The following is a 20262-nucleotide window of genomic DNA, read 5'->3' as shown; positions in this document are numbered from 1 at the left end:
CCTTTCCCTAGTCCATAGCTCAGAAACCTCTAAAACCTACTTTCCGTTGAGGAGGGCCTCAATTTACTCCTTCAAATACTCACATCCAGTAATTGTTAAACACTTTGCAAAACATTTTTACTTGATGGATGTGAACAGGAGCCCGTAATATTAAATGAAAGCTGACATTTCAGACCACAATAGTCCGTTTCCAGACCTTCGCTCTTCCTCGGCTCCTTGGCGAGGCTCGGTTTTCCCGCGTAATTTCGCGCTGCGCCACGAGTTTGGTCAGCGGCTTGCCTTGTTGTACCGGAATCAAAATGGCGGAACGCTTCGTGAAAGTAACGCTCCTGTTTCAGCTTCTATCGTCATCGATTTTGTTCGTCCTAGGAGCTCTTAAATGCGAAAGTAAGTAGTACAAATTATTTTTATATTGTGTAAAGTTCTGATCAATAGGCGCTTGTGAAACTTGTCGTTGTGAATAGGATTTTGCCCTTGAAGAAAATATTATTATATATTGCACTCTCCCTCAATCAATTATTTCCTGTCACAAATCAGATTAGTTAAGCTTATAATTCTACAGATTTTTTTCGTTTAGTAATTAATTACAAAGATGGGCAAGATCTCCGCATAGATCTCCGTTTTCGAATGGAATTCCGTTCGCTTGCCGTTCCTCAGCCGTTCGAACGACTTGCGTATCTGTTCGAACGACTTGAGCATCCTTTCGAACGACTTGAGCAGCCGTGCAAGCCGTTCTGGTATCCGTTCGGTTAAAATCACCGCCTGTTGAACGGGTTGCGACATCCGTTCAGAAAAAAAAATGCATCCGTTCGAACGACTTGAGCAGCCGTGCGAGCTGTTCTGCCGTTAATTATGTACATGTATACATTTCGTGAATCAGACTCTATTCATTACTCGTTATTTGTGTATGAGGGTTAGTATGACTCTTATGACAGTAGTGCACGTATGATCAGGTATAACTAATGTGTGGAGCTTTGCGGTTATCTTTCCAAAAGATGTGTTGTATAAGCTTGAAGACACTAGTGATAATGAAAATTGATAAATTATTCATAGTTTTTAGAAGAGCACTGAGTGATGTGTATACAACATGCACAAGCACGTGCATATAGCTGTAAGGGTTACAGTTTTACATGTTTGAAGGCCGTATTTCTAAGTGGCTTATTCTTGGTTCCTTGGAATGGCATCAAAAGATAATTTTGAATTTCTGGAGGGCTGGTAAGGGAGATTCAAATCAAACATCCCTCCTTGGGAGGTATCTCGATATTTTCTAGAAGAACAAATTAGAACACAATAATTATTTTGCCAGTATCAATGGGGCAAGAACATTAATAACAAAAAAAAATACTTATCTTTTAATTCATTTTTTCTTCCTACAGATATCACTATAGCTGACCTTTCAAGAGGGCAGAGTTTTCAAGTGGTTCCCAATCGCAATAGACCCATTTTAGGAATTTGTGTAGATGGTGGTGAGCTGTCACTTTCACGCCTATGGGGTAGTGTGAAAGTTAAATTAGAATTTCAAAAAACTGATGTACAATCTTACGAGGCTGAAAGGTGAGTTAATTTTTTTTGTGGTGTTCTATTGGTGAATATTATGTATACTGTACATGCACCTGTTATCTTTGCTTGCTACAGCTATACATGTATCTCTATCCTCTTTGGTTTAGAGTACACAGCTAAATCATGCTGGCATCAAATGTTGATGTGATACACTGTATCTGCACATGGTGGGATTTATGCATGCAGATGTGACATCAGTTATTTTGTTAAAGGAGAATGATACATGTATATATGCAATGCACATGTACAGCACACATGATATAAATACATGACTGTAGAGTTTTCCAGTGTTGCTCAATCACAACAGACTCATTTTAGGGCGAGAAAACACTACTGGTACAACAGAAAATAAAGCTTAACCATCATCCACCAGAAGCTATAGACAGTCAGATTTATATGTATACACTGTAGATGATGTAATGTTATGCAAACAATTGCCACCACTGCTCAACTGCCCATTCAATTACCAGCATGAACAAATTTCAAGATTCCACAATTTGTAACTTACTGCTGTAGGAAAAACCATTTACTGCAATGGTGTGTTGGTGTTGTAGCATTACATGAATTATTATATAGTATCTGTTGTACATGATTGTAAAGTAAATGAAATGAAGGTCTGTATCTATCTTTTCCTCTTCTTTTTAAACTTTGATACAGCATGCATGCTTTTAAACACGACCCCAACTAATTCAGAATGAGAATTGAGGGTGTGAATTACAACTACAGTATCATAAACTGCAAGAATCTTAAATAGGTGATTTTATTTAATTTTAACAGTTATTGTAATGCACTGGTGATCATATAATTATTATCATAAATTATTATTTATCATCAATTATTATTATTATTATTTGGTACCAGTGGTGTTTTGTCACCCTTGAGAACATGTTGTGTTTGTTGTGTTCAACCTTTGTCGCTCAACAAATGTTTGTACAATTTTCAGACTCAACTGTATTAGATGGTTGTAACTTCAAACCATGTACACTGAGTAAAAATTTGTCTTTAAAATTTTAATTGTTGCAGATAAGTTCTAGTTTGGCATTATAGATTGATTATCATGTGAAAATCTGGTCTGCATTTGTTTAGACCTTAACATACTAAATCTCAAGAACTACGGTGTAGCCAATGGCTATTTTATTAATGTCCCACTTTGTTCACTGATTTAATTGGCTCAAATTAAGGGAAAGGCACATACGGCTCCTTGGATTTAAGCTGATCAAACTTTATAAACACAGAGTAGTGTTAATTGTGTATGATAATGGGTCTGTTTGCCAAATCAGCCCTAATGTGGAGCAATTTGGATCTCATGTCCAAAGAACATGTCATTATGTTTATTTTCTAATTTTGCATAGATGTACTGTAGGTGTCAACAAAGTCCTTCAACAGGTTCCTTTCAAAATATTTAAATGTAACTTGATATTGAGGTCAAGAGGAGGCAAACAACAGTTACTGTAATGTACTGTAATCATTAACAATTAATAATCAAAGATTAGGGAGTGTGTTTGATGATCTCGATCCTAGGCTCTCTCTTCTTTGCCAAGCTGGTGATGATGTCATCTACCCCCTGCACTCCAATCTGTATTAGGAGTGCCTTCTTTCTACATACATTGTAAATTGCAATAAACATGATCAGGGCTGTACTCTATCAGTGCCCATTGGTCCCTGGCGACTAACTTTTGCCTTTTGGCGACAAGGAAATCTTACATTTTGTACAAAACTTAAATACAGGGCACCCTAGATTTCAAAGGTTCAGAAATTTGTGCTCCCTAAAATATTTCTTAGAGCACAGTCTTGATGATTATCAAATTTGCTTTGCTTGTGTTGTGTCCTCTTGGCCTCATTGTCTAGCTGAAAATCTGCGGGGGACACCAGATACGTGTCCCAAGATCCATTCATTCAATCAATGTTTTTCCATACAATCTTGACTCCAATCTGCATAAGGACTGCATTCTTTCTGCATCAAACACAACAAACGTCATCAAATTTTCTTCGTTTATGTCCTCTTGGCCTCATTGTCTGAGCTGAATTTTAGTAATTTCAAAAGGTTGTTAGCGTATTGCACAACAGCTGCTAAATTTGTTGATCAACTACATGTAATATTGAAATAAGAAATTGCTAGCCTTGCTCTACAACCTAATAATTATTTTGATGTGGCACTTTTTCCTTTCCCTTCAACAGTTGTTCTGCTCTCAACAAAAACAATCATACCTGGGCATCTCTGCTGCAGTCTTTGGTGACGAGGAGTAACGTGTTGGATCATATCATTTTCAAACAGTCACCGTTTAAGACTTCATGCTTTGCAGTAGAACTGGGTCTCAAACAAGAAGTGAGAGTCTCAGCTCACTTTCAAGGTGCTTAGAGAAATTTAACTCTAGTAAATCAGTTCCATGGCTGTCATTGCCAGCTACACAAGGGAAGTACAGCTGTAGTTGACAACTCACTGACTCCAACATAGAACAAGTCTTTGTCTCAAGCTACTACATGTACATGTACTGTAATATTTGCCAAAAGGTTAAGGTAAAGAGGGCCCTTTACATGTACACATTCATACCTGCATCTCATGAAAGCCACCCCTCCCCCCCCCCCCTCCCCTTCCATATCAATGTTATATGAATTTTGGGGTTGCATGCAAACCTACATGTACCAGAATCGATGTTGAAAAGGGAAAGGAGTATCCAGAATTGAGGTCAATTATGTAGCGCAAAATATTAATGACTGCATGTTTTGTGAACAAGATTGTGTTTCTCAGACAGGATAAGAAAATGAGAAAAAAAAATAATACTGTGCAGTAATTGGGTTTTAGTCACTGCTTTGATCCTGTATATAGACTCTACAATTACATATACTGTATTTTATCTCTTCTGTGGTGTTTTAGCAACTGAGCAACATACTGTACACTGTAATGCTTGTGCATTGATTGAAAAAACGAACAAACAAAAATGTAAGATTGCCTAGCAGTCTGCCAAGTAGGTTGTTGTCAAATCACATATTAAGCATTCTGTTTGTACTGTAAAATGTACAAAACTGACATGGATTTGGGTACCAGCACAGATTGGATCCATAGAACTCTTACTTGAGCTTGGCTACACCATTCATTTATTCTGTACTGTACCTTCATCTGAAGCAGGTACAAGACTCCAATGGGTAGTCAGTCAGGGTTACTAGAGAGTTACAACGATAACAAACTGGTGACTGGAAAAATAGTTTGTTAAGCCTGGTTTTCGCTAGTGATGCAAGGACAGACGCAAGCACAAGTGCAAGCATAAGAATGCTTACTGAATTTCAACCTGAAAACGGCCTCAATGTAAGCATAGGCACAAGTGCAAGCACACGCACAAGGATAAAATTTTTTCCTTTTCAAGGCTTGTACTTGCATTGCATTTGTTTCCGCTTGAGATACACTGTAAAGCTATTATGCTTGCGCTTGTGCTTGCATAGGTAGTGAAAACCCGGCTTTAGAGATCACTAAATTAATGGATTCATTAGAGTGTTGACCATCATACAATTGTACAGTGCATATAGCCTTTTAAAACTTTACCTACAGGCTGTAGCTTCTATCAACATTAATTTCCTGTTTCTGTTGCATTTACATGTGAGAACTACATGTAAATAACTGCTTATTTTCACTGTTTTATATGCATGGTTAAACTCATCAACAAAAGATTAGCTTGGGAGCTGGTGCCTAGAAGGTTGGTGGAGCCAAGCAACAATCAGGCACGGGGAAGGAGGTATCCATGGCAACACTGCGAGCGGCCACCACCAATGGCACCATCACACTGAACCCAATCAGTGGAATACTTACCAGACCCGATACTTACCAAACAGAGGGCAGGGGGGGGGGGGGGGGGGGCTTGACAATACAGCAGGCAAAAATGACCTATCTCGCAGGCCAGCAAGCAAGCAAATGCGATGCGAAGCATGAGGCGCCCCCCAGTAGGGAATACAAAGGTCGCTTCTGAGCCGTGACAAGAGGCGACTGCTGACCCGCATTGTGCTGACTTTAACCTTGCCTAAATTACATTTAGCCACATTAAATTAATGTATAAAAGTTAATATTGATTTGCTATTTGTGCATTCAGCGATAGACTGGCAATTCCCAGCAGCATTTTTGGCAGGGCTCATTATCTTCTACAATGCAGAGAGACTCAGTAGGTATACTGCTCAAAATACCTTTCTATTTTTTATAATAATCTTTTTGATACATCATACAAAATACACTATGTACATGCATGTACCTTGACCTTTTTTGACCAGGGCCTCATTTGTTTGCACTAGGTTAAGCAACCACGACTATAAGGTCTTTGTGATATTATAAAATGGAGGGTTGCTGCAAAGACTGGTGTATGGAGTATTAATTTAACTTTGTAATGTGAAACACCCATCATGACTTCCCATCAGTGCTCTACTAATTGAATTACATGTACATGTACATTGTATGGTGATTGTTGTGAAGTGGTTGTCATAATCACAGTAGATTCATTAGATTCATGTCAATCCACTTTAGCATCTGCAAAATAATGTTATTGATGCTACAGGGTGTATTGTTTCTTGTGATTTATTGCTGGTTCGTTTGCAATATTGTTGCTAACCATGCCATGCCATGCCATGTTTTTTTTTTTTTTTTGTCTTTCATTTTACAGGAATAGTGTATTCTTTTACTCATCTGGTGTTTCACTTGGCCTCATCATGTCTCTGTTGTTGCTTGTCTACATTCTTCACAGACTGATCCCTGGGGTAAGAAATTGTAGCATAACTCTTCCTTTTTTAAATCGCTCTTTTTACCCTTACCATTACCTTGCCGTCCCATTTGCAGAGAGGAGGTGCCTATGCAGTATTACTTGCAGGGTGGAGTCTTGGAGCTTATTTAATACAGTGGACACTGGGGAATTTAAAAGATCTCTTCCTGAACCATAATCAATGGGTTATAGGATATCTTGTAGTGGTAGGTGAGTTTAATGGAAAATCTCTTTCCTCCTAAGTTTTGTTACAACTGTTATTTTTGTTATCTTTGACAAGATCGTTTTTTGTTCGTAAAACTTTGAAAAGGTCGTTCTTGTTGTTTTACTTGGGATTCGTCGCAGTTTTTTTTTTTTTTTTTTTTTTTTTTTTGCACTTGGCTTTCAATCCTTTCAGGAAAATGGTTATGACCTGAGCCCAAAGAAAATACATGGGAATGATTGTGAAATGAATATTTGCTTTGGATACCATGTACGGTATTCCAACTTGATTTATTTAAACCGAAATAAATTATTGTTAATTAACTGGTGCATTGATGCATTGCACTGGATGCTTCTTTCTCTTTTCAGGTGTGATAAGCTTCTGTGTCTGTTATTATTACGGTCCAGTGACGAGTGACCGCGGCCTGGATCTCATCCGATGGATGCTGCAGTTTGTAGGCTTGACTCTGCTCTACATGGGGACGCGCTCAGATGAGGTGTCGCTTGCTCTGGTAGTCACTGTCTTTTTATCATATGCCATCCGGAGCAGTGGCATCCTTCTGAACTGTGTAAAACTGCTTCCTCGAAACTGGTAAGACGTGAATGTTTCTAAAAGATCGTGGATGTCTCTGCTTTATAAGATGTACTTACGCTTCTTACATCTATCCAAAAAAAAAAACGCTGGATCGTTGTTAGTTCAGCTTCAGCGGCTCCATACACCGCAAGTCCGTATGAGATGTTTGGTATTACATTAAAATTGAATAGGTAATCAAAATCTTACATCACTTCTGATTTCATCTTTAGGGTCTCCTACAGAGTGTATTACTTCTTCTTTCCTCCAAAACACAAGTTCCTGTCTCAAGAGGAATATGTCATAGAGGGATCCGAAGAGACCAGAATGGCTTTGGATCATCTTAGAGAATATTGTAACAGTCCCGAGTGTAACGCCTGGCGCGTTATTAGTCGACTAAAACATCCTACCAGGTATGATGCACTGAGGCAGAAAATCTAAGAATGCATTGTTTGTTTGTTTTGTTGTTGTTGTTTTTTTTGTTTTGTTTTGTTTTGTTTTTGTTTTTTTGCTTAACAGGGTATGTGAGTTCATCTTTTGTTTTGGTAGCTAGGATATTCGCCATCTTACACCTTTTAGCTTTGAGACAATCCGCTGCCATACACAATGTGCTTTATCACCAACAATTTGCGATAGTTCGTGTAATCATTGGTATTGTTATAATATTCGTCATCTTACACTTTTTAGCTTTGACACAATCCGCCGGCCAACACAATGCATCTTATCACCAACAATTTGCGAACAATTTGCGATAGTTCGTGTAATCATTGGTATTGTTTCTCGGTAAGCTTTACCGTTTTCCGGATTTCTGAGCGTACAGGAATTACTCAAGAGTGCTTTTTGCAGGGGAGCAGTGTAAAAGTTAGATGGCGAAACAAGGCAACTTGTTTTTAGTACCATCACGGAGACAAAAGTCTAAGTCATTTTCGCCACGCCCCAGCAGATTTAGAAATTGCTGGGCTATTTGTTAATTTGCTTGGACAATGTCCATTTACCGACCGGTGTTTCATGCGCTGTGAACGATACAACACCTCCACCACCTCCTCCTCATGATGTGGGAATGGTCGATGGTTAACTGACGTGACGCCGCTCTTAATTTTGTAGATTTGCGCAGTTCGTGTCCACTGGACAGCACTTCCTTGACGATGAAATAAAGACGTACGAGGAAGATCCTTCCCCTTGGCTCACGTCTGATAGTGAAAGTGAAGACAATGCATGACTGCAATCGAAATTACATGACATTCACTTACACTTACACCTGTTTCGTCTCACGAAAGAACACCTTCAGAATGCTAAGAACTACGTGCGGTGCGACCGCGTTCAATGGCTAGTATTGCGAGTTATGAGGTGTGCATCACCAGGGGTGAATGAGGTACCTGATACGCGGCTAACATCACCCATGAAGAGTCATCGAGTCAGGGGAACACCACCCCTGTACCTCTGCAGCTGTTGCTACGCATGTTTGTGCGCTTTTAATACGATCCAATTCAACGGACTCGAGGTTTACGAGAATCGACCAGGGAACCGAACTGATTTTCCCTGCGGCGTGAATATGTGTAATATATAGTTGAGAGAGACACTTTTCGTTTGAAAAAAAAATGTGGTCTATCCTCAAGTGATAGGGCGCCTTTTCGTATCCTTGCGACTGAAATGATAGAGTTTGTAATGAATGCTCATGAAGGCGAATGTAATTAGTTAGGAATGTTTGTTGTAGAAAAGATTCACCCTCATGACCCCCAATTTGAACCACGTTACACGTCGACCGTGAATATATGTAAAACGCAGACCAGGGAAAAAACAGGAAAGCACATACCTCCCAGCTTTATCATGTCCGATGACCTCACACAGTGTCTATCTTCAATTCGAGTGAATAGGAAAGATTACTAGTGTAAAGTGTCATCTGTCTCCTACCCCCTACTCCATCATACCTCCCCCCCCCCCCCCAATCCCCGGCGCTATAGGACTTTCAGGGCGATCAAATGCCTAGAAAAGAAGTTATTGGATTGTTCCGAATTTAGTCAAGTACATTGCATTTAGCTTATAGCTTAATTTATGCTTATTTCAGTCTTCTTTTTTTACACTGATACATGCACCGTTTTTTTACACCATACGTTTTACTACACCCTTTTAGTATTAGAGATGAATAAATGTCCATAGCTGCATTTTTGAGCCGTCTCTTTTAATCGTAAACTCAAGAAATGGCCTTTGTAGGGAAATGGTTCACATCTTCCTTTGTGTCCCATCTCATATGGTATTTAATATACATGAAACTGAGTTCATTCGGTGGGTGCATCTCTTGGAGGCCACATCCTAGCTATTCGGAAAGCAACAGGCCTATAGAAATGTCTTGGAGAAGTCCTCTTCAAAACTGTTGATATACATGCAGGACAATCCCTTTTCTTTTTGGCGGTTTGGAGCAGGATGTTGTTTGGTGATTAGCAGTTGATAGTATATGTATTTTTTTTTTTAGAAGACTGGCATTATCTCGCAAAAAGCGCGCCCAGCGGCTTAAGAAATCGCTTGTTTTATTCACAATATCTCTTTGCTAAATTCGTTTCCATTCGTTCGTTGCGCTGAAACCGCTGTTTCATTACAGGTTGGTTCCGTTCCACTCCGTTAGATCCATTGGGTCAGTTATTAAAAGACAGTTTAGACGGTGTTAAACAAAACCACATCCTAAGCGATTTTCAAATTGCCAACAATCATATCTAAACATTGTCTACTGCCGACGGTGACAAGAAGGCTTGCATCCCGGACTAGAAAACTATTTATCTACTTAAAATAAACCACTTGTAAATAGATTTGGATGCCCACTGATTGGCTTAAGCCGCGGCCTAAGTTTAAATAACTGGCCCATTTTCTTCAAGTGACCGACCCTCGTGATGATTGAATGATGCAATGTTCTGTTTAGAAATGTCCTCATGACTCGGCTACTTCATGGGTTTGGATTTCCAACGCTTCACTAGGAAACCGTTGAACCCGAAACATGGAGCAGAACAACCGTGGTTGTTTTCTAATTCTTTCTGGTCCCTTGGCTTCGAATTCAGTGTGAATTGTGGTAGTTCAACCAAAATTGACAGACACACCTTTTTTTTCCTTTGGTGTTGGATTGGGTTTTGTGTCACCGGGCTTCTTCATAGTTTTCCCGTCCTTGACAAGCTCAGTGTTTAGGGTGAAGAAAAACAAACTTAGTAGTTTCGTGTGAGATTTTTTGTTTGCCACCCGCTGCTGGTTCTAAATCAAACGGCGCTAATTCCGCGAGATTCTTTATTTAACAGATCGATTGATGAAGACTAAAATCACAGTTTTAACCCCATCCTTAACCACTGTTTTTTTATTAATCTTTTTTTTTTTCCTCTTGGAAATATTGTTTTGTTTGTTGCTTTAATTCCACCTTTCGGATGTCATTTTTGTCAGGAATTGGTACCAAAATATAAACATCCTTTAGGGCGGGACAATTAATTTGCAGCCATGTAAAAGATCTGGGATGAAGATCTAAATATGCGAACATTGCTTCTAGTTAGAGAATGTCTCTTTAAAATTTGAAACAAATTGGAACAACTTTCTTACGACTCTAGGTGAACTTTCAACTTCTTCCTTTGCATTGTTTACTGTTTACCTCAAGCAAAACTGATTTCAAAGCAACAAATCAAGAACCAATTGAATTCCGCATCACGGTTCACCTAACATTAGAGCACCCGTGATATTTCCCATCGTTTTTGCATTTCGTCATTTTCAAAACTATTCCCCCGCGAATCTCTCCATAGCACCCGCAAGTTTGAAGAAAAAATAAACTTCTGGGTAAAATATGGAAATAATTACATCCGCGCGCCCATGAAAGGTCAATAACTCTCGTATCCCATGTTTGTATTACATAGTGATTTTAAAAGCAAGGAGGCTGTCAAGTGTACTCGAGTATTGGATAAGCTTCATTCAAATCACAGCTCAGTTAAGTTGACTTTCTTTTCTCCAAACAATCGGACACCTGCTAGATATTTTTTTTTTTGAAGTTTAGATAACACTGGTTTTGACACTGGTTAATAACGCTGTTATTTACCGGTGGAACTTCTATAATCGCTAATTCCTATGAACCCAAGCGTGAACACAATGACTGCCACGATCCCTGCAAATGGACAAAGGAGATATCATTAATTAATGACCGGCAGGCTCGCATAAAACTACTGATCGGACAATAGCGGCCGCATATAGTGGAATATCTGGTACTGAAAAGGTGAGAGATAACTTTACTTCTATTGACATATCTGCCTTTTGTGCTTCTGACTTGTAAGACATAACCTGATGTATCGACTGATCGGGTAAAATATCAAAACTTATTTTGCTCGTATTTCCTTTTAGGCTTAGCCATGGATTTCAGGCTGGTCTTTTGCTCCCTCTTATTCGTGGTTGTCTCAGTAACTGCTAAATCAACACACCGAGGAAGTAAGTTGTTGTTATCTCTGTGCTAGGGTTTCTAACTGCAATATCAGTTCATATTTTTTTTCATAATACGGGTTTTATTAACTTTACTGAGAGTCGAAATAAGCAACTGTCAACTGGCCAATGATATGGTGAATTGAGGAATCTAAGGAGAACTGATCCATCAAGAGAAATTCTTCAACGACGAGGAGTGATACTGGATATTAAATTTGCTGGTGAATCGTAATCGACATTTCATTTTATACAAAAGCAGCGAAAAGGTCTGAAATGTTTATACTTTGTGAACGGCTGGCTTGTATTTAAAATTGGATTAGTGTGTTCTTAAGTCAGTGGGAATTATTCATTTAGCCAAACGTTATATTTTTTCCTTAGTTTTTATCACGGAAATATTTAGTCGTTGGAGTAAAAAATTACATTCGGTCATTTAGGGGAACTTTAACCCAGCACTAGACAATTAAATATTTTAACCACAAAGCTGATGTGAAAATCAAACCGAGAGGTCAAGAAAAGTAAGTTGTGGATTGCATCGTTTCAGAGTCGAATTCAATTTCAGGAGAACATCGCCAAAGTGGCCTAAAGTAATTGTACTTTGTGCCATCCTAATAAAAAAACTCGATTTTAAAAAGTGATATCATTGAAGCTGAATACTGTTCATTGGCCGTGAAATCCGCTCCTTGCAGAAAGATAATGGGGGTTTTCCACTTTTACAAAGGCTATATATTAGACCGTGAAGGGACCACGAATTCACCATTTTACAACATGGAATTTTCTTCTGTTAAAATAGCTGTTCTGAGTCCAAATATTTCTAAATAGGATGTATTTACGTTCAAATTCTCCGGCCGTTTCAAAACAGACCTGTTTCATGTTATTAACAATTCATCGTATCTTCAGAGGTGGTTTCCATTCGTTCATACAAGGATTTTTTTCACTTTCTATAATTCCACTTTGTTGTATTTCCCCTTGCCGAAATTTTAGTTGAATAGGTTTTAATGTTCTCGTGCTGAAAGAGCAGTGAATCGTTTTCTTTTTGACAAGTGTGTATCCGGTCTATCCTGGGCGCGGAAAGTAGTAATTCTCCTTCCTCGCGTTATTTATTTCGCACGGCGTAAATTGTGAGAATTTGACATTGCATCAAGGCTCTTTCCTACTTCTTGCTTGGTATTGGCATTACATATTTCATTAAAAAAAGTATTATTTTGCAGGGAGAAATTATATGTTGAACACTCTTGCAATTAAAAGAGTCACGAAAGATTAAGCATTTTCCTAACAGCAATTGCTCTACTTGTACTCTAACTCGCTCATATCTGATGAATGTTATTTCTTTTTTTCTCTTTATATTTGCCAAGGTATATTCAAAAGAAGTCCAAACCCATGTCCGCCCGGTTGTCCCGGATCTTGCGCCCCGTCATGTACAGCGGTATGTTGCGCACCTCCACCACCACCTCCACTTCCACCACTTCCACCACCACCACCCCCACCGCCGCCTCCCCCACCAGGTCCCCCTGGCCCTGATGGTCCTATGGGTATGGCTGGCCCTTCCGGTCCCGATGGTCCTAAAGGACCCCCAGGACCTCCCGGACTTCCCGGCCCACCCGGTCTCCCTGGACTCCCCGGTGCCCCTGCTGGACCCCCAGGACGTGATGGCCCCATGGGACCACCTGGACCATCTGGACACCAAGTAAGTTTTGTTGTCATTAATCAAACATTTTGGCATGTTTTGGTACAAGTTCAATTTAGACTTGTTGCGACGTTTGGCTATCCTAAATTGAAAAGATTACTGGTCAAAATTTAGTTCATTTCCTTAATCAAAATTGTCAATTTGTTCTTTAGTTTTGCTGAGGCCCGCAAATGTTCACTTAAATAAATAATGCACTTAGCTTCGTGCTATTCTATTCTGTCATTTGCACCTTACGTTATCACATCACACACAAAGTTTTTCTGGTTTTATTTGCGCTCTACGCCCTGCGAGAAACACAATGATATAACATTTACACTTGTAGCTAACAATCTGGGCCCATTTCATTACATGCTTGACAGAAAATGAATTCAATAAACTTTGTTGGAAGTCTTTATCGATGCTAAGGAACTAGTTTTTGATTTTTTTGTTTTTGTTTTTGTTTTTGCGCCTGTGTAAAACCAATGGCCCAGCTTGTAAACTACCAGTATAAAACTTTTTTTTTTTTATTTAACTGACGCCTGCTCGCGTTTCGCACGCATACTTCGCTGTTGGTCTTGAAATAAGCCCTCTTTAGAGACTCCCCACTGTGTATAAATACATCTCATTGGTTTAAATTTTTGATGACTGTGTTCTCTTCCCTCCAGGGACCTCCCGGTGATCTCGGACCAATGGGTCCCCCAGGAGCTCCGGGACTGCCTGGTCCCCCAGCACCACCCGGTGGAATGCCCCCATGCCCACCCGTCTGCGTTCACACTTGCATCAAGGCTTGTGCACCGACATGTTGCCACGGAAGAAAGAAGCGATCTCACCTCCTGCAATAAAAAGAACGACAGCAATAACTACAAGAGCAGCTTTTTTTATATTCCTGTTCCGACGAGTGATAGTAGTTTTTATCCCACCGCTGAGCGAATAAAATTTAGTGACGCCTTCCTCAACTCGTTCTATTTTTCCGTTAGAGTTTCCTTTTGAGTTTATTTTGTTGTATATTCACAAGTCAAGAATCTCAGCTCGCCTAGTCTTTGTTGTTTTCCTTTTGAAATAAAAACGAACACAGTTATAAGCTTCCAGTGAAAAGTCACGTGTGAGATTGTACATCAGGATATCGCAGTTATCTTTGCAGATGCAAGGGACACTGCATACAAGCTGATTGCGTAGGCGTATAGCACGAAGGAATTATTTGAAATGTTTAATAAAATTATCTCTCTTAGTATACGTTTGAATACATTTTGTCAACTCCCCCACCCTCCCCCCTCTCTGATGATATTGCCCCTTGATATTGTTCTGGGGTAGATAATGAAAAAGCTAGGTTAAAACACTGGCATTCATAGACTTGTTAGAGGATAGTTTCAGTTGAATCCTGACAATTTGAAATCTTGTGTGTAATTAGCTCAGGTATAATACCTGCATTTACGAGAGTGAATGGCGGGTGTTTGTATAGTAAGCAAAAGCAAAAAAAAAAAAAAAAAAATCTCGAAAGCATCTTTTCGTAATAGTCTTTGTGTTCAGAACGTTCATTGACTGAACCACACTAGCAAGTTGCAAAGAACAAATGGCATAGCTCATGTCACGTGACGTCTCCTTGTAGGTTAGTGGTTTGAGCATCCTAGCGGTTTTAAGAAAGTCATCAATTCCGACGACTGCCCTCTGGAATTCAAAATTTTGCGTCATAGTTGTTTCCTGCTTATGGGAAAGTGAGTGCAATCTACTTGGCCGCCACTATTTATCGCGAAGATGTTGAAACTGCTCGAAAACAGTACCTGGGGCTGACCGTTTTGGAATGTTTCGCCTTTGATTTCTTTGTTGGTGAAAACGAGTAAAAAGATGGACGATTATTGTCCGTGGGGAAAGTATCTCTTCCATTTATTAAGCATAATTTTCGGCGTCGTTGTCTCAAGAGGCAATAGAAATGCATCTAGTGAGAAACAGCACCAGGAGAGCGTGTTGAGTGACTCTGGAGTCGGGCTCCACAGGTGAAACTACTGTAGCTGCAAAAATTGAACGTCCACCTTTGAATCAAGCTAACTCAGTCTATAGCCTACTAGTGGACACTACTACAATTGAGAAATTAATCCCTGGGAACCCCCCCCCCCCCCCTTTTTTTTTTCTCTTTTCTTTTATTTATTTTTACCCTTGTCTGTCTCTCTTTGCATGCTTGTTAGCTTTCTTTTTCTTTTAAACTGCATCCTTTCATTATCTGTTTATTTTGTCATTTCTTTTGGCAGTAATGAGTTACTACATAGCAGTACATTCAAAACTTGAGAACGCACATTCAAAGTTCAGTATACAATTTCATTTTCATTGCTTTCACTTATTTGCTTGGTGTTTTCTTTTTTCTTCATATTTAACTCATATCACGCGTTCACATATACAGTCGACTCCCGATAACTCGAACCTTCAAGGAAAATTGAAAAAGGTTCGAGTTATCGGGAGTTCGAGTTAGCGAGGGTTCGAGTTAGCGGGAGTCGACTGTAACTTTTTTGACATATATAATTTATGCAGCTGACAGTGCTTTTCATTCATTATAACGATTTTTTTTTTTAATTTGTAAAACATGTTTCGATGTGACTCATATCTTCGTCAGTTGCAAAAAGTGTTTGAAAAACAGTTTGAATTTATAACAACCTGTAGAAGCATGCATAATTAAATATAATGATATACAGAAATTAAAAGCAAAGAGGGAATGGGCTTTTCCCAGTTCGTATGCATAGCCTCTGAGTTTAAGTTTAAATTTAGTAGAGGCAGAATCTAGAATTTCATTTTCTTTTTCTTTTCAAGGGTTTGCATTTTTATAAAGCTCCCTTTATTTGAGCATTGCTGGGAACTGAATGGGAAAAAAAAAAACTGAATTGTTCTTGGCGTTGACGCATGTTCAAATCCTCCGTTTCCGGTGAGAGGATTTTAGGGAAATAAATAACTTCAAGCTTAAAAAATCGGATCAATTTTACTTTCCACTAGTCAAGAGGCGTGCACGATAACATTGAAACCTGACATTTGGCGTTCTATGCTTAATTGAGTTCTCGCCAAAGTCTTTGTCACGAGCAGACCAAACGGTCTGATTTAATCAATTGGAACAGGAATGTCTGCTTCTTTCGGTAACAGCCAGCAGAAAGTATTTTATTGTTTTTTCGTCCGAAACGTTTCCGTTTCGAAAACGCTCTTCATTTGCTTTCCCACCGAAACAGATGGTTTTACCACCAAAGTGAAACAGTCCCAAACCGGGCATCAGCGCCCTCAAGCAAACGCTGCCGAGCTATCGCATGTCACCCACCCATCCCATGAACAAACGAATGACAACAGGGTCAGTTATGTGTTCAGTGGTTTTGTTTTTAATTCTTAAAACCCACTTTCTGTATGTCATCCTCCTCCCAGCTACGAGAACATCCAGCAAGCAAGTGTCTTAAAAAAGATATATAGAGAAACTAAGTCAACTGTGCCTTCTTTATTGGTCATTTGGAGGCCAGGCTCTTCGTTCTAGGAAGGCCCGGGGGATAGAACTTCGGACACCCAGTTTACTGACAACGCGGCACTTTACTAAATGTTCTAACCAGACGACGTTCTATTTTTATATTTTATATTAGTTCAATCGATTTTTTTTTTTTTTCATACATTTATAAGGTCATTAAATTCATTTAACGCAGCTTTTTCTTTTTTGTTTTCTTTTCTTTTGTGGAGTCTTTTTTTAGCTACAGCCAGCCGTCCAATAAAATCCCATGAAATCAACTGAAAAAAAACAACTTGCTTTGTGTACGTGACGGTAATATCAGTTTACCACTGTTACTGTTGATCAACCTGAGCTTTGACTTATTCTGTACACAAGCAGATCGAAAGTGGAGGACGAGTTGAAGCTTCTGCTGAGTTGAAACCAAAATTCTTTAAAATTCGAGGCAATACCTTCAAGCACAGACACCCACGCATGATATCGTGACTTATAGTTTGGAATTCGAGGGTGCGTCGACAATCCTGCACGTGCGAAATATCTGCAAGGTGACGCCGGACACAGTACAGAGCGACTTTCAAAGATGTTCTGGTAAGAGTCTTATTAAATTTGATGCATACCTGTTTTAAAATACCATTCTGAAAGAAATTAAGCTACCTTTTCCAAGCCCTCGTCAATTCGCGTGTACCAGACGATTCCAAGCTCTAGTGCTGCTAGCAATTCCCTGGGGCTCAGGATTTTTTTTCGTATTGTTCGTTTCTAACTAACGATAAACTTGGGAGCGCAATAAAATGGGGAGCGTCACGTTTTTGTTGAAACCCTTGCAAAGTTGTTGGCTGCCAAATCATAAAATCAGAAAGAAATTGATGGAAAGCAATTTTTGTGATATTTGAATCATGATAAGTTAATTTATACTGCATATTGGCTGGTAGCTTTTCTATTCTTGAAATTCAATCTTTCGTCTGTCGAGCAGAAGAAAGTTGATGAACCATTTGGAGATAATTTCAGTCTTTTTAAAATCGATTTCGACTGAAGTATCAAATTTAAAAAAAAATGAACTGGTTGTGTTTTATAGAAAGCACCTTTTGGAAATCTAGTCATACTGTCTGCAAATTGTCAATGTTGATGTAAATTTCCTAGTTGGTGTAAATAACGCTAAATTTATGTAGCCTAAATTCCAGAACATTCGGTTTGAGTAAAATATTACAACACAGATATAGTCGTTTTGTCGTTGGGAGTGTTTTGGATCAACGGAATGGTCCGCCTCTCAGTATTTGCCAGCAAAGCGTTTCGTTTTGCTTGGCTAAATTGCAAGCAGACGATATTTCTAACAATGTGATGATCCTTCAAAGTTGTTGTTTTGGGTAGTATTTTAAACTTATTGGATGGTAAATGCAACTTGAGGTCATTAAGCAGTAGTCAGTATTTGGAATTTGTCAAAGGTGTAAAAGTTTTAGCGAAGCCGCATCGGGCTTGCGTTCAGTATGGACATCTTGTAAACGCATAAACTGGGTTGGGACGATTTTTTTGTCAGTTGTGTCGTGATTGTTCTGTTCATGGAACAACCCTGTTGTGAAAGCCATAATGTCTGTTTAGAATCTGCTAATTTGTGTGCACCGGCTAACTTGCGTTTTAGGTGCAACTGGACTGATCCCTCCGTTAGTTCAGAACGTCATATTAAACTGGCATTGGAAGGAGCTGGCTGAATCCGCCATTGCTGCCGTATTGAGATCGTACTGGATGCTAAAAGTGTGGGCCAGTGAGCTACAGAAAACATTCAAGTAGTTCTTCGCATAGGTGTGTAACAGCATCAATAAATGCATGAATACAGGTACTTTAGTACTTTATCGTAGCACGTTAGTCAAGAAGCATTTGTTAGTTGCTTAAGCATGTAGAGTAGAATTATTACTCGGAACAGATAATTTGGCCGCATGTATCATGCAATCAAACTGCAATCTTTGTTCGCGTACCCTCCTCACACTACATGGGCACACATTAAATAGTGCACAGTTTAAGTGTTAAATGTCTTGGCTGTTCATATGAGCGTGTCGGAAACAACTTGTTTATCTTTTTTTAACTGGTTGAACTGAGAGCTTCAATGAGAGCTAGTTGAGAATAAACTGTTCTCCACTGGAAGAGACAAGAAACTGAGGTGGCCATGTTGAACTGATATTTTCATCTTGAATGTCTTACGTAGATTGTTCCCTTAAATCTGGAGTTCCAGGGCAGCAGAAATCTATCGTTTTATACACAACACCGAATTTTAATTCCCTTTCTTTAATTGTGGATTATCTCTTCTCTGTGACAAACGGTAACTCAGATTTAACGTTACTAAATCTTTTCTTTCTTTTTTTTTTTTTTAGTTTTCTTGTCTCCGGCATTCATTGTCCGCCAAATAAAACTCGAATAAATCCCGTCTTTAATTGTTTGTCTGTATAATTATTTTAAGGACAAGATATATGATTTCGAGATACAATACATATATTTCGCTTCTGGTCCGATGTAGCATTTGGATGAAATCTTAAATTAGAACCTCGTGCTGTTGCAACGTTTAAATATGATGTTTTCGGCTTGCTTGGTTCAGTTTTCTCACTTTTCCTGTAAAAGTTTGAAAAACGAAATATCATCTGTTTACTGTAGTTGGTATGATAAATTGCTTCATTAAAGTTTTAATTCTGAGAGAGGATTCGTATTTTGTGACCTTAGGGCGAGGAAACGTTTCCAGGTTTCTTTGATAAACTAATCCGTTGTTTACATGAAGAGTTGCTTGTCTTGGTACAGTTGAGCCCAAAGAAAACGGAGTGATCATGCTCAAGTTCATTTTGATGTCGACCGAACTATAGGCTTCACTTTCAACTTTCAAAGCCTTATTTCCCAAACACATTACACTGGTAAAATGACATATATTTTACTTTCAGATATATCTTTTAAAAACTTGTACAGCTGTTTCGTTTCATAAAAATGGACCTGGTTGATCAGTCAGCTGCTAAGCCAGTTACCTCTGCGTGGCGATATATTTTTTGGCCGTTGTGTTGATTCAATATCTTCGATTATCGGATCGTCTTGTCTGCGTTCTTCAAATAGGATAGTATTTCTAACGGCAAGTGTAGTGGAATGGAATGAAGAACAGTTTATTTTGGAAATGTCTTCTTCAATTCACATGTACGAATAGACGATGGTGTCTCATTCGTTTCAGTGTTAGTGATATGATTTTGCACGCGAAGTCAAATTTCGGGAGTTAATGTTGTCAGTAAAGATCCGATGTTGCTCTGGGCATCTGAAGCGCGGCGGAGATGCAGATTGAAATAAATTAAATCTCTCACAACTAATAAATAAAGATGAAGACTGCGCGGGATTTCAAATGTATGTTTATGTCTAGCATTGGCCGCAAGACTTAATCTACAATAATAGTCGGCTCAGAATTAAAACGAGACATGCAAAAGGCACCAAAAGTTTGTCAAAATTGCCTCAGTCTGTAAACCACAATGCTATGGAAAAAGTCAAATTGCTTGCCTCGGAACAGTCCTCCAAGACACGTATCATAACGTCACTATAATCAGAAATGAGACGTACGTTGTTATATAAATTTTGGTCCATTTTCCATGACTTTTGAAGCGTTGCGGGTTAATACACCCGTAGCTAC

At 39.0% G+C, this 20262-nt stretch overlaps 2 protein-coding genes across 2 annotated transcripts; both read left to right on the top strand.

Moving 5' to 3' along the window:
- The first annotated feature begins 285 nt into the window (after positions 1 to 285).
- LOC146457099 (nuclear envelope integral membrane protein 1-like) lies at positions 286 to 9230 on the top strand. Its single transcript, XM_085092367.1, has 9 exons — positions 286 to 387; positions 1377 to 1554; positions 3739 to 3911; positions 5640 to 5712; positions 6201 to 6294; positions 6374 to 6506; positions 6867 to 7089; positions 7302 to 7481; positions 8173 to 9230. The coding sequence occupies exons 1-9, from the start codon at positions 300 to 302 to the stop codon at positions 8285 to 8287; spliced, it is 1257 nt and encodes a 418-aa protein (XP_084948493.1). The 5' UTR covers positions 286 to 299; the 3' UTR covers positions 8288 to 9230.
- A 1174-nt stretch (positions 9231 to 10404) lies between these two features.
- Positions 10405 to 14395, top strand: LOC146457098 (uncharacterized). The gene is made up of 4 exons (XM_085092368.1): positions 10405 to 11299; positions 11425 to 11508; positions 12852 to 13183; positions 13828 to 14395. Exons 2-4 carry the CDS (start codon positions 11433 to 11435, stop codon positions 14002 to 14004), a joined length of 585 nt encoding a protein of 194 aa, XP_084948494.1. The 5' UTR covers positions 10405 to 11299; positions 11425 to 11432; the 3' UTR covers positions 14005 to 14395.
- The last annotated feature ends 5867 nt before the right edge of the window (positions 14396 to 20262 follow it).

The sequence above is a fragment of the Pavona decussata genome, unplaced genomic scaffold (genome assembly GCF_977016875.1).
Source record: "Pavona decussata unplaced genomic scaffold, jaPavDecu1.1 SCAFFOLD_248, whole genome shotgun sequence".
NCBI lineage: Eukaryota > Metazoa > Cnidaria > Anthozoa > Scleractinia > Agariciidae > Pavona > Pavona decussata.
The sequence above is the reverse complement of the archived record's forward strand: the minus strand, read 5'-3'. Positions and strand labels throughout refer to the sequence as shown.

Bases quoted from the DNA above. Each gene is read 5' to 3' on its own strand.
- LOC146457099 (XM_085092367.1), top strand. From the start codon at position 300: ATGGCGGAACGCTTCGTGAAAGTAACGCTCCTGTTTCAGCTTCTATCG. The intron at 6,507-6,866 runs GTGAGTTTAATG...TTCTCTTTTCAG, and splicing joins AGGATATCTTGTAGTGGTAG to GTGTGATAAGCTTCTGTGTC. The intron at 7,090-7,301 runs GTAAGACGTGAA...TTTCATCTTTAG, and splicing joins AAACTGCTTCCTCGAAACTG to GGTCTCCTACAGAGTGTATT.
- LOC146457098 (XM_085092368.1), top strand. From the start codon at position 11,433: ATGGATTTCAGGCTGGTCTTTTGCTCCCTCTTATTCGTGGTTGTCTCA. The intron at 11,509-12,851 runs GTAAGTTGTTGT...ATATTTGCCAAG, and splicing joins TAAATCAACACACCGAGGAA to GTATATTCAAAAGAAGTCCA. The intron at 13,184-13,827 runs GTAAGTTTTGTT...TCTTCCCTCCAG, and splicing joins CTGGACCATCTGGACACCAA to GGACCTCCCGGTGATCTCGG.